The 15,359-nt window shown below is 41.6% G+C and overlaps 1 protein-coding gene across 1 annotated transcript in view; it reads left to right on the plus strand.

Annotated features, from left to right (window-relative positions):
• LOC135220809 (splicing factor Cactin-like) overlaps positions 1-15,359 on the plus strand; it is a 42,667-nt gene that overhangs the window by 20,513 nt on the left and 6,795 nt on the right. The window contains exon 6 of the mRNA XM_064258320.1: positions 7,250-7,516. Within this exon, the coding sequence (XP_064114390.1) occupies positions 7,250-7,516 (267 nt within the window). The remainder of the gene's footprint in view (positions 1-7,249; positions 7,517-15,359) is intronic.

The following is a 15,359-nucleotide window of genomic DNA, read 5'->3' on the forward strand; positions in this document are numbered from 1 at the left end:
ACAGAAACAGCACCGTAAGTCGGGGTACAGCCGGGGTACAGCGCCATAAAGCAGGTAATGGCCCTGAAAAATAGTGGTTAACAGCACCATGAGGCAAGCACCGTAAGTCTGGAATGATGTAACCTGAACCTGACGTAGCCTAGGGACTGCCTGTATCATTTTACTCCCAGCACTGAATATGTATTGTTTTTTTTATTGTGACATCTTCAATAATTAACTTTTCAGGGTGCTAAAATATGTATTATGTACAAAATTAGCAAGACAGCAACAAGCAGGAAGACCCCTAAAATCGGAGGGAAAAGCTGTAGTTGAAGACCTCTTGGTGTATATAAGGAAAATATGATGTGAAAATATTATTGGTGGTGAATCATTTTTAAGCCCATAGTGGTTATGGATGTTCAGAGTATGAACAAGTACATAACACATAGCAGTTCTCAGATGCCTGAATATAGATCACTAATTTGGGGTATTCAGCACCTCAATATTCTTACCTGAATTTTATTTCTATTGTGGTATATATTTTATTTTGACGAAATTTCGCGCAACCTGGAATTATGTGACCTGTCCAACAGTCCAATGGATAGCCAAGATGATGCGACTCTTCCTTCTGCTAGCAATATCAGGAATTGCCTGGCTTGTGGGACAAGGATGAGTAGCAGAGAGTATGAACCCCATGACTTTTGTAACTCTTGTCGTGGACAGGTTTGGGACTTGACTTCACGTTGTGACTTTTATAAGTCTTGGTCTGACATAGACATGACAGCGTATTTTAAACATCAAAGAATCTTGCAGCGTAAAAGATTGATTAAGAACAAAAAGAAATCACTAGCTAGACCTGTACCTAATGATTTCCTTGACTTGTGCACCCATGGTTCTGGTTCTTCGGTTTTGGTATTGTGTGATTCCGATTCTGAATTAATTGATGTTTTGCCACCAGTATAACTTGTAACTAATGAAGTAATTTCTGATTTTGATTCAAAATTTTTGGCGATGGAAACTAGTTGGAATGAGAAATTTGAAACATTACAGCATAGTTTAGATAGAGCCATTTTAGCCAAGTTTAACAAGCTGTCAGAAAATTTTGAAGTAGCTTTTAGATTCACTTTCAGCTCCTCGACAGCACCATGGGTAACGGTGCGACAGATACCCCAGCTTGTGAACCCCATTGTGGCGAAGGCCTAGGGGGGATCCGGTCCGGGAGGGTGCCTGACGATTCTTTACCCAATGAGTCCCGTTAGTCCTGTAACAGTGCCAAGGGGTGCTTATTTAGGAGAGGGAGGGGCATTAGTGTTAGACCTAAGACAGCTAGTCATCAGAATGTTCCTTCGGGGGAAGTTTCACAGTTAGGATCTGATGATGATGAAGACGTGAATTTGTGTGATATTGATGTTTTGTTGAATGGCGGTCATGATGTTGAGTTCATGGAACTTTTTTATTTAGTTTTGAGTTTTCTTCCTCAGGTGAGGCCTAAAGAGCAGAAGCAGCCTCCGCCTCGCTGTATTACAGAAGGGATTTTATGACGGTCCTTCCTGGTCGTGGGAATTTTTATGTTTTCCCTTTCCTCAGAGGTTCGCAAGAGTGAGGGCTAAACTTTCGAAGGTGATCGGGGAAGGGAAGAGGAAGCTCTCTTCTCTTCTACAACACTGGAGAGGAGTTTATCAGGTGGCGAATGATACTTTATTCTCTCAACCCACCCAAACCAAATCCTGATTTTGTCCGACTTTCGGGTCAGCCTTTGCTTTCCAAGGCTTCGGTCTCAGTCTCGCTCGAAGACTTTATTGCCATTGAGTCTGTTATGAGCTCCTTGCAGGTGGCTCAATCCTTCAATATGTGGGTCCTCGGAGGTCTTTTAATGTATGTTAAAAACTCAGGGTTTGTTCCTCCTGATGCTCCTCTTTTTGAGAAATTTTGCTTGTCTATTTCAGTTGCTTTTGTACATCAGAAGGAGCTTGCCACTTCTATGCACACCTTTCTCGTTTCTCAAAGGCATAAACTTTATTTGTTGCAGTTACCCTCTTCTGTTTCAGAGATGCAGAGAAACTGTTTATTGTCTTCTTCTCCTTTTGGCGATTCCCTTTTTGTTATGTCTGTGCTTTCTGAGGTTTTGAAGGAACATCAAGGTGATGCCTCCTCCGAGGCTCACTGGGCCTTATCAAGAGCTTTTTCCTTGGGTTTTCCTCCTGTTTCTTCAGGGGGTAAGTGTAAGTTTAGTGCCAGACTTACACCTTCTGCTCCAGCCCAACAACCTCTTTCTTCTGGCTCATTTCTCACAAGTACATTTCAGGTTTCTGGTGCCTTGGCATCCTATTTGGCGCTCACCCTTTGAAACACAGGAGAGGGTCTAGGCGTGGATCTAAGGGCAGAGGTAGAGCTCAACCTCCAGGAGGTCTTTCTTCTTCTTCCTTGTCTGTGTGAGAATTTTTGGAAGTAGGAGTCATTACCTCACCCGGAGACTGCAGTAGGAGCTTGTCTCTCACCATTCGTCAGCTTGGCAGGAGAGAGCGGAGGATGCTTGGGTAGTGGAGGTCCTGAAGGTAGGTTATGAGATCCCTTTAGTTTCAAGACCTCCACTTTCCAATAGTCCTCGAGTTCAGCAGTTATTCCCCCTCACTCAATCAGGGGTCAAGCTTTGGAGAAGGAGCTTTCGGCCCTCTTGGAGAAGGATGCCATAGAGCGAGCTGCTCCATCTCCCGAGTTTTACTCACGGGTGTTTGTAGTTCTAAAGTCCTCGGGTGCCTGGCGCTGCATCATAGATGTTTTGGTCTTGACCAAGTTCATTCTAAAGTCCAAGTTCCGGATGGAGACAGTTCAGACTGTTCTTTCATCCTTCAGGAAGGGGGACTGGATGATTTCAATCAATCGGCAGGATGCTTATCTGCGAATCCCCATCCATCCGAAGAGCAGACCTTACCTTCAGTTTTTCACGGACTCGGGAGTTTTCCAGTTCAAGATCCTTTGTTTCGGCCTCACCACTGCCCCACAGGTCTTTTCTTGGATGATGGCTCCTGTTTCAGCTATTCTGTATTGATTAAAAGTAAGGATGCTTCGGTATCTTGATGATTGGCTAGTCCAGGCTGACTTTCTAGAGAAATGTCTCTGGTCGAGGGAGATAGTTCTGTCTCTTTGTGTCGAGTTGGGCATTTGTGTCAACTTCGACAAGTCCAATCTAATCCCTTGCCAGATCATGACTTATCCTGGGATTGTTTTGAATTCCCAGATTTGGAGGGCTTCTCCCTCTCAGAAACGGACAGACAAGCTTTTAAGTCTGGCTGAAGAATTTCTGTCCTCCGTAATGCAGCCAGTTTCTCTTTGGAGGACTCTCCTGGGTCATTTGTCATCCCTCATCCAACTGGTTCATGCAGGTCGCCTCGGAATGAGGTCCCCTCAGTCAGCACTTTGTCAGTCATAGGATTTCGTGTCCGTTGACACGATAGTCACCTCCTCTCCAGTGTTGGAAGGATCTCTGTTGGTGGATGCAAGTTCACCGCCTCAAGTCAGGGACGTCTCTTCTTTCAGTTCCGCCGGACCTAACGTTTTGGTCAGATGCCTCGGATCAAGGTTGGGGAGTGCATCTGGGGGCTCCGAAGCTGCTTTGGGCCTTTGGTCAGAGGTAGAGAGGATCATATCAGTAAATTGGAGGGAACTAAGGGCAGTGTACCTAGGCCTTCTTTTATTTCAGGATCAGCTGTCTGAGTCAGTTGTAGCGATCTTCGTCGACAACCCCACAGCAGTCTCGTACTTAAGAAACCAAGGTGGTACACAGTCGGACCTTCTCACTCAAGAAGCCCGATCAATCCTGTGTTGGGCGGAAGACAGAAGGATTACATTGGTCCCTCAGTTTATCCTGGGCCATCACAACATCTTAGCATACGCCTTGTTGAGACTGAACGAAGTTCAAGGGTCCGAATGAACACTTTGCCAGGAAGTCTTCGACAGCCTCAGAATGAAGTGGCTTGTCACAGTCGATCTGTTTGCCATCCCACTGAATTTTTGGTGCCAGATCTTCTTTGCCCCTTACCAGACTCCTCAGAGTGCCGAGATCAACGCTCTTTTGCAGGGCTGGGAGGGCCTTCAAGCATATGCATTTCCTCCGTTCGCTCTGGTGAGGGCAGTCCTCAACGAAGTGAGGGTGACCAAGCGTTTGGATCTCACCTTGATCGCCCCCTTCTGGCCACAGAAGGAGTGGTTTCCCAACCTTCTGGAATCACTGGTGGAGCTGCCCTTCATCTGACAGAGACCAGATCTTCTCAAACAACCTCATTTTCATTGGTTCCATCGGAGGCTCCACATGCTTCATCTTCATGCTTGGAGACTGTCAGGAGATTCTCCAAGCAGGAAGGGTTCTCCTCCAGAGTGGCTCGACAGTTGGCTCTTGCCAGACGGTAATCAACTAGAGTAATTTATTAAGCTAAATGGTCTGTTTTCAGAAGTTGGTGTAGGTCTCAAGGACGTTCAATTTCTAGACCTTTCTTACCAAAAATAGTGGAGTTTTTAGTTCATTTACACATGACGGGCCTGTCACCTTTGTGCATTAAGGGTTATAGGCTGATGCTTTTGTGTGTTTTTAAGGCGAGGCTCCCTGAAATCTCTTCTTATGTCATTAGAGATTTAATTAGGTTTTTTCCCTATCTCAACCCAGTCCACAGTTGTCTCCTCCGACATGGGACGTTAATAAAGTCCTTCAAGCCTTGAGGTTCCCTCCGTTTGAACCTTTGAATACAGCTGATTTTAGGAACTTCTCATCTAAGACACTTTTCCTTGTCTCGCTGGCTACAGCCAAGAGGGTGGGTGAACTGCAAGCACTTTTCTGGTTGCCAGATCTGGACAAGACATGATTTTGTCATACCTTCCCAAATTTGTCGCAAAGACTGAATCGTCTGATAATCCCATTCCCAGGTCTTTTGTTCTGAAGTTGCTGGTTGACTTTGTCGGTAATTTGAATGAGGAATTTGTTCTTTGCCCAGTTAGGGTGCTCTCATGCTATTTACGTCGCACAAAGGACTTTTCAGGGCTGTCCCCGTCATCTGTTTGTTTCACCCCAAAATGTCAAGAGACCTATGTCAAAGAATGGGTATCGGTTTTCCTCAGAGTTCTTATTGTTAAAATTGGCTGTTCAGTTGCCCTTGCAGACCAGACACCGAGAGCACACAGTATTAGAGCAGTTGCTACATCAGTATCTGTTATGAAGAATGTCTCTCGCTCAGGTGCTTGAGACGGCGACTTGGCGTTCTAATTCTGTTTTTGCCTCATTTTACTTGAGGGATATATCTCTAGTTCTAGGCAACCTTCATTCTTTGAGCCCGTTGGTGATGGCAGGACAGGTCGTCAGACAGGAGAATTAGGTAGTCTTCCTGTTTTACATTTGGTTGCTACCCGTATCTTATTTTTGTTGCACTATTTGTATTATTTGTTTATTGCATTATAACTTTTGGGGCAGTTTTTGGCTTAGTTATAATGGGAATAAGGCAGTTTGGTATTTATAGGTGTTGTTGATGACATAAGGACTGGCTACTTTGACAACTCACGCTCCTTCCATTGTCAGTCTGACATTGGACCAGCCACAGGGTTGTCGGCACTGGCGACTACGCTTCTCCCAAAGTCGATGTTAACTTTGGACTAGCTACTGGTTTACCTGTCCTGACAACTCACGCTTCTTCCATGGTCTTTCTGGACAGGGAATTAGTTGATGGATCGTCTGCTGTCATCTGGTGATTTGTTCACCATCTACTTTTTGTCTCGCCTGTTTTCTTGGAGTCAGACACTCACATGAGATCAGGTGACCTTTAGTAGCTCTGACTTTCTTGTTGACGAAATAGGTTGCGTTGATACACTCTTCGATGATCATTTAACATGAGACCAGTTTGGACTGTCATTCACTCTTCCTCCGGGACTGAGTTGCCTTTTGCTCCACGCTCCTTCCTCTTAGCACCAGAAAGCTTGAGTCAGGAGTTGCTCATGAGCCGATATCATTGCTGGCTATGTTGGGTTGCATTGATAAATCCTTGATGTTTGCTTAGCTTTGAATCACCCAGGCAGTCCAGGCACTCATCCTTCGGGAAAGAGTCGCCAATACCCACTCCTCTCTCTTGGTGCCAGACATTTGTGAGAGAGCAGGTGTCGCTGGTGGTTGTAGTGCTTGATGAAGTCATCAGGGTGCAGCCTTGGTCTCCTTGATGTCGTCTGACTTGGCACCTAGTTGGTCACCTGGCTTTTGCCCAGACGGACTGACTATGCACTTACTGCTTGTCCTTTACTACCACAGTTCAGGCATTATGGTAGTATCTTAGACTTTGGGCTGAGTTATTAACTGGGCATATGATATATACTTCTTTGTTGTTTCATGTCCTGTTAATTTTTCTTTTTCATCCTTTTCCATTATTTGGATTAGGTTGGTTCCTCCTATTCTGCCTGAAAGGGAAATTTTATTCAGATTTCCTCCTCCTTTTCAATGTGGTTAATTGGGCTAGATAAATTATGTTAAGGTAATGTTTATTAATATGGAATTTTTATAATAAAAATGATATTAATAATACTTACCCGTATAATTTATCTAGTCCCACCCATCCTACCCCACGATCTGCCTATTACAACTGATTTTCAAGGGAGGGTTTTGTAACTGTCAACATCAGTGTTGCCTGCCAACTGGTTGACAGAATAGGAGGTAACAAAGTTGCCAGTGTGGTAAATTTTGGTGCGGTTTTTGGGGATTTGCTGCCAGATAAGTTATACAGGTAAGTATTATTAATATTAATTTTATTATAAAAATTCCATTTTGATTGATGATGACCTGAAGGTGTAGATGTATGTATCATACTACTACTACTACTTATTTTCTTCAGTTGGTCAGTGATGGGTTTTTATCAGTTAGTTTATGGAATGAAATTAAACTTTTTCTTAAATATTAGAGGGGAATACCATATACTCTAGCAGCAATGAAGTTAGGTATACTGCCACTTTGGCTGAACTTGGAATCAGGTTTGGTCTTCCAATGTAATTACGAATACTACAGCTATTGTAAAATGATTGTGTATCAGTATGATGAGAAATTCTAAAAATGTTTATATTCAACAATTCAGGATCTACAGGTTTTATTCAATAAAACAGTGCTACAGTGTATGTTATGGTATTTTTGTTTTTCTTTAAATGAGGTCATGCTCAGTTAAATGCTTTCATTTTATTACTCCATGAATGAATGTTATGACTATGTCTTAGAAGTTTTCAGTTCAAAACTTATATTTTTTCCCAACAGGGATGATAAGGATGACTGGGATTCGGAATGTGAAGGCGATGCAGCTATTGCTTCATCTGTATCATTGTATATTGCTGGTCGTTATTCTCCTCGTCTTTTGCCGGGCAATAAGCTAGAACCTGGTACAGTGGTTGTAGATGAAGCTGAAGATGAGCAGCGGCTTGCCTGGGCACGGCAACGCGTAGTTGGTGCTGGCCAGACTGTAGAGAGTGTTCTGACATCAGAAGAAAAGGTTATGCAGCGTGAGGCTCAAAGGGCTATGACAAAGTAAGTTGAGCATGTTCTTGTTGATATTTGCATGGGCCTTTTGTTTTATTTGGAAGTAGTGATAGTATCAGGAGGGGTTCTGTTCTGATGGCTTGATGATAAGCAAAAATTGCTGATAACCGAAAATTGGCAATTTTCGGCGCTTATCAGCACTGATAATTGGATTTTGGCACCAATAACTGGTTAATGATGCCTCTGCTAAGTATATATCAGTGCCAATGACCAGAAATCAGAAATTGGCGTAAAAAATTGGCCAAAAATCATTTTCAGAGATTTTTGACGCTAGGCAAGCCCCATAAAACCAGATCGCCAATATCTGAGGCACCAATAGCCAGGGACTGTCTATAGTCACATAATTGCTATTGGGTAGGAAGCTTTATTTGATGCAAAGTGCTAAAATGACCTCATAGATCACTGGTTTACCACCAAGTTTTTATACAAAATTGTTACTTTACATATAAAGAAATCATATTATTTTTATAGTTATGCCCCAGTAATAGCAAAGTGTTCAATTTTCTGGGATCTGGTTAATGTTACCTCTGTTGAGAGGGGAACTCACATGAAATCTTGGGAGACAGATAATTAAGTTTGACACTGTGGTTGGTAGGGTCTTGATATATGCTCATGAAATTGTCTACAAACCTTTCAAAGATTTTTAGCTGTAAAACTTAGGATATGTTTACTAAAAATGTTTAATGATCCAAAAGTATTTTTAACCAAAATCAATTTTTTTTGTCTCATATTGGTTTTATCACCACCATTAAATATACTATTTTAGTTTAAGCATCCCTGACCTCACCTCAAATCAATAATAATAGTAAAGTTGATGACTTGTACAGCTAACCCAAATCCAGACCCACATGATTAGTACCTTAAGTGTTAAAAAGCATTTTTCTTATGAAAATAAATTTGCTAGAAATTAAATCACTCATACCTGAGATTCCTCATGTCTGCATTTTCTTCCTCCTTGAAGGGGGTCATTAAGATAAGTGGTTAAAGAAAATACAATATTTCTAAGGATTTGAGGTGGGGTCAGGGATGCTAATGTCCTAAGTTTCATGCCTCTGATATACAAATGCAAATGGTCAGAGGGGTACCAGTAAACTAAGTGACTTCAGTGTCACCATTGCTGAAGATCAGTTATAACTAGAACCAGTGAATTATCAGATTTTTTTCCAGGAACTAGAGTATCTGATAGAAAAATCAAGGCATACATTAAAATAGAACTTTTAATTTTTGCCAAGGAAAGTTAAGGCATAAAGCCTATGTTGTTTGAAATAAAATAATCCAGTATAACAACAATAGAGAACATGACCAAATAAATTAAAGTGTGAAAATTCTAGCTTGAAATCAAGATAAAAGGAGCTTGAGGGAAATGGAGGGATGTGGCGGGGGATAGTATGTGATAAGAGAATGCTAAGTAAACTAGAAAAAAGAATTTATTTTACTGGAATCAAACCTGTAATGATGTATGGTTCAGAAACATGACCATAAAGAAGGAAAGAGGAACAGGAACCTGGGGATCTCACTGTGTGAGACACTAGAAAATGGAGAAATCAGGAGAAGTGTAGTAGTGGTGAAGATTACTGATATGATAAGAGAGACAAGGTTTGAGATGGTTTGGGTATGTGGTAAAGATGAGTGAAGAGGAATGATTGAAGAGGGCTTGAATGGAAACTATTAGGGGTAGAATTTCAGGAGAGCGGCAAAGGATTAGATTGTGTAAGTTTGGAGGTTCTCTCGAGAAGGGTTTAGTAGAGAAAGATGCTCTTAACAGAAATAGTTGCGAAAGACTCATCAAAGTTACTGACCTCTGAACTTAGGGCACTAAAATAATGGCATGGAAAGACTACTGTGCATTTTATGCCATAAAATCTCTACAAAGCATCAGATGTGGATCATATTTTGGAAATAGCTATTTGAAGCGACAGCTTAATGGTAAAAAATATACATTGATGTCTGATGTGAATAATTTGGGCACTTATTAGAGTAAATCAAAGAATTTAAAGGGAAACTTGGCTCAATTTAGTAAGCACCCAAAGATAGGCTAGTTGTGACATAAACTATGATATCAGATGTAATAGCAGGGTTCCCAGTATGTAGTATGATAATGATCTTAGAAACACAAATATTTGATATCCTTGTACAATAAGCAATACCTTGAGTAGGACATGTGATAATTATTGAAATTGAAAGGTAACATCCAATAAATGGAATAATCTATTTCCATTGAAAGATAATAGTATGCTCAAAGTGCAAGACCCTGATTTAGACAAGGCTGCCTTAATCAAACAAATAACAGCATATCCTTTTACATAAATTTATATGACAATATGTATTCTTTTAAATTTCATATGTCCTTCTGTTTCAGTAAAGATCATATAATCAATGGATTATTGGATTACAGTGGACCCCCCGTATTCGCGTTCTCCGGATTCGCGGACTCACACATTCGCGGATTTCTCTCGGGAACATTTCCCTGCATTATTCGCGGAAATTTCGCGCATTCGTGGTATTTTTCTATGAGAAATATCCACAAATTCCTGGTTTTTGTTATCAATTTCATCATAAAATGCACTTTTTGTGATAAAACTATTAAAAAAACCAAGTATGAAAATTTTTATTGGTTTTTCTTAAGTTTTAACTAACAAAACAGGCTGTTTTTAGCGTTTTTATAGGGGTTCTAAACATTCGCGGATTCTAACTATTCGCGGGGGGGTCTGGTACGCATCCCCCGCGAATACGGGGGGACCACTGTATAAAATTTAGGGCTTAGCCCAAGTGCTTGGACTATCAATTACGAGTTTCATTCAGCACTACAATGTCGTTACAGTTAAATTATATAAATGTTATATACTGTGGTTCCCCCCTATTTGTGGGGATGCATACTAGACAACCCCCCCTGCAAGTAGTTAGAACCCGTGAATTAGTTGGGACCCCTATAAAAATGTTTAAAACTTCCTATATTGTTAGTTAAAACTTAAGAAAAACCCACTAGAATTTTTATACCTGTTTTTTTTAATAGTTTTATCACAAAAAAATGCATTTCATGGTGAATTTGTGGATATTTCTCATAGAAAAATACTGCGACTAGGTGAATTTTCTGCAAATAATGTGAAGGAATGTTCCAGAGAGAAATCCGCAAACATGAGAGTCCGCAAATCTGGAGAACGCGAATACGGAGGTCCACTTTATATACATAAATATATATATGTGTGTATATATACAGTAGTACCCCAGACTTCAAACTTAATACATTCCAGAAGGCTGTTTGAAGTATAATTTGTTCAAAATATGAAATAAATATCCTCATAAGAAATAAAGGGAATTACGGTAATTTGTTCCAGCCAACCCAAAAAGGCCCCCTTTTCACATTTTTTTCTATTATTAATGTGTTCAGAAGTTAAATTAAGAGTGTAAAGTAATGAAACAGTACGTCTTAAGTAAAATTTTTGAAATTTTATTTTTCCTGTGTACGATTTATGAACTGTTTGGTGAAAATGGTGCCCGGCCAGCTGGGGGATGGAGGGAGGAGAGATGGGAACCCTTTAAGGAAACCAAATTGGTTGCAATATGCAAAGGTTGATAACAAAATAAATGTTATTCACGTATTAGGTACAAGGATAATCAAAGGAATCGATAGTTGTGTCCAATTGTGTGTCTAAGAGAGTGAGTAATCAGCATGTTTACACTTGGATCTTAAGTGCACGAAAGAGATTAATTATGCCACAATGCATCGTCAACTTACTGTTGGTAAATGGCAGACTTTTAAAACAAACATGAGGATTTTGCAAACAAATAAGTAATAACTCAAGAACACAAGAAAAGAAGAGAGATAAAATAACTTTTCACGAGGAAGCCAATTAAACAAACAATCGAAGGCATGCAGAAGCTGACAGTGCCATTTTTGTTTATTACAAAGTTGAGTTACTTTTACAGTAGTAAAAAATTATAAATACATTTATTGCGACATTTCAAAACACAAAGTTCTCATTTTCAAGCTATAAAGACAGAGAAGATAAAAAAATTAATATTAAAAGTGCTAAAATACAAATACAAGACATAATACATTATAAAAGGGATTTTGACAAAGGAAAAATCTATTTCTTGGGGAGGACCTGTGTCGCCTGGTGAAAAATCCCTGTAGCTCATTTTTCAAGTATAAACCAGAGAAAAAGCTAGCATGTTATGCTGAAGTTACTACCCTCAGCGCGAGCACCCCGAAGGTTGTCGGTATAAGTATGGGGGCAATGTGGAAACCACAATTCACAGGACCTCTGCCACTTAGAAGATTCCCTCTCCAAAATCCCCCTTCGCGGTGGGAGCCGTCACAACGAACCCCACCACAATCTCCTCTCACTACTACTACTAATACCCACGCGCTCCTTTCATTCCTGGAATAGCCTTTCAAGCTTGGATTGGCCAGGGTGGGGAAAGTAAAAAGGAAAAGGAAAGGGTTGGGTTCACCGGGCAACACAGGTCCTCCCCCGGAAATAGATTTTCCTTCGTCAAAATCCCTTTTTTCGGTTCAACCTGTGTCTGCCGGTGAAAACATAACAGAGAATTCCATCCAAGCTAAACAGATACCTTCATATAATAGGGGTTAATAAAACCCAGAGTAAAGTTCAAATATAAGACTATTTAATACTGAAGTTTTCTGAGCAATATTACTTAAAAGCTAATAAATTTAGACCTTAACCTACTTAAAACTATTAATACAACAATATAATATGGTAATGTACCATAGGCATCTGAATAAACTTGACAGTTATGTACAGAATATCTGGTGAGGCTACTGTAGCTCTACTAACTAAATATTAACATTATTTACAAGCTCCGGTGGTGGAATAGACAGGTCTAACCCGGCCCGGGGAAGAGGTTGGTGGGGAGTACGAGCAAATCAGGTAGGTAGGAGAGAGAGTTAGGAAAAGAATTGACAGAAGGGAAATTTAAGGGAGTTTGTCAACCCCTTTCTTCAGGGAAGACTCTGCTTCCTGCCGCCACTGTTGGAAATTTAAGGGCCTCCAAGTTCTTTAGATAGTGGCGCTTAAAAACTGCCGGAGATTTCCAACCCGTATACTTCTTCAGGTCCTCAAAGTTCATATTCTGAAAGTAGTTAATATAGGTGGCAACTGCTCGGAAGTCATAAACATGTGGAACAGAATCTGGATTGGCTTGTTTAATGAAGTAAAGTATTTGTTGCCTGATGCCTTTTAAAGTGATTGTACCTCCTTTCTCTCTAATAAAAAGAGGACCTGAAGTCGTTTGAGAAGTCCTGGCTATAAAGGTCTTAGAGTATGGACAGGACACAGTGTCTTATCCTCCGTGAGAGGAGGAATTTTCAAGGCGTCCACTATTCTGTGGATCCTTGTTTTTAGCCAGAAACTGCCTGTCCAGTGAAAGCAGGACTTCGTCTGACAGGAGGAACTCAACATGATCTGGGTTTCTGGAGAGAGCCGATAGTTCAGATATTCTGGCCCCTGATGCCAGGGCCACTAAAAATAGTCTTTCTAAGAAGGGTTGAGTAAGAACATGAATCGTTATTAGAATCTGAAGTTAATTTAAGGACGTCATTTAGAAACCAAGAAACTGTCTGAGGATGGTCTACTGGTCTTAAACGGGCACATGCCCTTGGGATAGAGGAAAAGTATGCGTTCGATAGGTTAATATTAAAGCCTATTTGGAAAATTTTTCTTAAGGCTGATTTTACCGTAGTAATGGTACTGGCGGCTAGACCTCTCTCAAATAGGGATCTAAAGAAAGAGATTGCCAGATTTGTGGTCATTTCGTGAGCCTCAGAGTCCTTTAGAAACTTGGCTAGTTTCTTTACTGCTGAATCATATTGTCTAATTGTGGACTCCCTCTTATCTGACTCTATGAATAGGATGTTTAATGGATCTATGCTTGCGTCCTTTTGTGCCGTAAACTTAGGTCATCCAGAATCCTTGAGGAAGCTGACACAGTCTGAGTTTGTACTACCTGTCAGTTTTGGGTACGGGATCCGCTTGGGCTTGAGTTTCAGTTCTAGGAGGAGTGGATACCATTTGCTCTTCAGCCAGTTGGGCGCTACTAGTGCTATCTGGCCCTTGAAGGATCTCAGCTTGTGCAATACCTTCAACAGAAGTTTCACTGGCGGAAAGAGGTAAATCCTCCGCCAGTTGTTCCAATCTAGAGACATCGCGTCGGTGGCGAAGGCTCGATTGTCTAGGTTGGGAGCCAAGTAGCAAGGTAGCTTGTGGTTGGCTTCCGTGGCAAAGAGATCCACCGGAAGATATGGGATATGATCGGCAATCCACTTGAATGACTTGTTGTCCAGGGACCATTCCGATTCCAGTGGAGTTGTCCTGGAAAGTGAGTCTGTGACAACGTTTCTTACTCCTGCTAGATGAACTGCTGACAGATGCCAGTGATTCCTCTCCGCCAACAAGAATATTGCTATCAGTACATGGTTCAATTTACTGGACCTGGAGCCTCTTCTGTTTATACAATGTACCACTATGAGACTGTCCGAGACTATCCTTATGTGGGCCTTCTTGGCCAGAGACAGTCGTTTTAGGGTCAAGAAGACTGCCATTGCTCTCAGGATGTTGATATGGAATTGGCGGAATGTTTCTGACCATGTTCCTTGTACTTTCTTGTGCAGCGAATATTCTCCCCAGCCGCTCAGAGATGCGTCTGTGTGGATGGTTAGTGATGGCGGAGGGAACTGCAGAGGCACTGACTTGGACAGGTCCCGATGTTCCGTCCACGGACGGAGCCTCTTTTTTAGAATAGGTGGAATTACCGAAACCCTTTCTCTGAGTTTGCTGTTGGCTCTTGTTCTCCAGACTTGATTGATGTCCTTCAATCTGGCTTTTAGCAGGACATCTGTAACTGACGCGAACTGAAGTGAGCCTAGGATCCTCTCCTGAGCTTGCCAAGAAGCTCGTTTGTTCCTGAGAAAGTGCTTCATAGCCTTCGCTATTTCTTTGGCCTTCTTGGGCAGGAGAGACAGCTCGTGTTTGTTCAGGTCCCATTGGATTCCCAGCCATTGAAAGCGGGAAGCCGGGGTCAACCTGGATTTCTCCTGTTTATCTGGAACCCTAGGAATTCTAGGAATTCCAGCACCTTGGATGTTGACTTGTGGCATTCTGCCACGCTGGCTGCCCAAACCAGCCAGTCGTCTAGGTAGGCTACTAGCAAAATGCCTCTCTTTTTTTAGTTCCTGAACTATCATCTCCCCTAGTTTGTTGAATACCCTGGGCGCAATGTTGAGCCCGAAGGGCATGACTCTGAACGAGTAGGCCTGTTTCCCTAGTTTGAAGCCTAAGTACAGGAATGAAAGGAGCATGTGGGTATTAGTAGTAGTAGCGAGAGGAGATTGTGGTGGGTTCGTTGTGACGGTTCCCACCGCGAAGGGGGATTTTGGAGAGGGAATCTTCTAAGTGGCAGAGGTCCTGTGAATTGTGGTTTCCACATCGCCCCTATACTTATACATACCGACACCCTTCGGGTGCTCGCGCTGAGGGTAGTAACTTCAGCATAACATACTAGCTTTTTCTCTGGTATACCTAGAGTTTATTTATACTTGAAAAATGAGCTACAGGGATTTTTCACCGGCAGACACAGGTCGAACCCAGAAATAACAATATAAAAACTAGTTGTACCATAACCAACCATCAAGAGATAAAGGAAGGACAGAAGTCAGAAGGAACAAACCAGAAATGACCAGCAACAGCTCACGCAGGGTAAAGAGTTGTCGAGGAAGACTGCATGTTCAATTGAGGAACAAGCTGCTTAATAAACAAGGACTCCAGGATTGTAGGTGGTTTGCCACTCGGTGCCCTTCCATTTATTTCAAAAT

The sequence above is a fragment of the Macrobrachium nipponense genome, chromosome 2 (genome assembly GCF_015104395.2).
Source record: "Macrobrachium nipponense isolate FS-2020 chromosome 2, ASM1510439v2, whole genome shotgun sequence".
Classification (NCBI taxonomy): Eukaryota; Metazoa; Arthropoda; class Malacostraca; order Decapoda; family Palaemonidae; genus Macrobrachium; species Macrobrachium nipponense.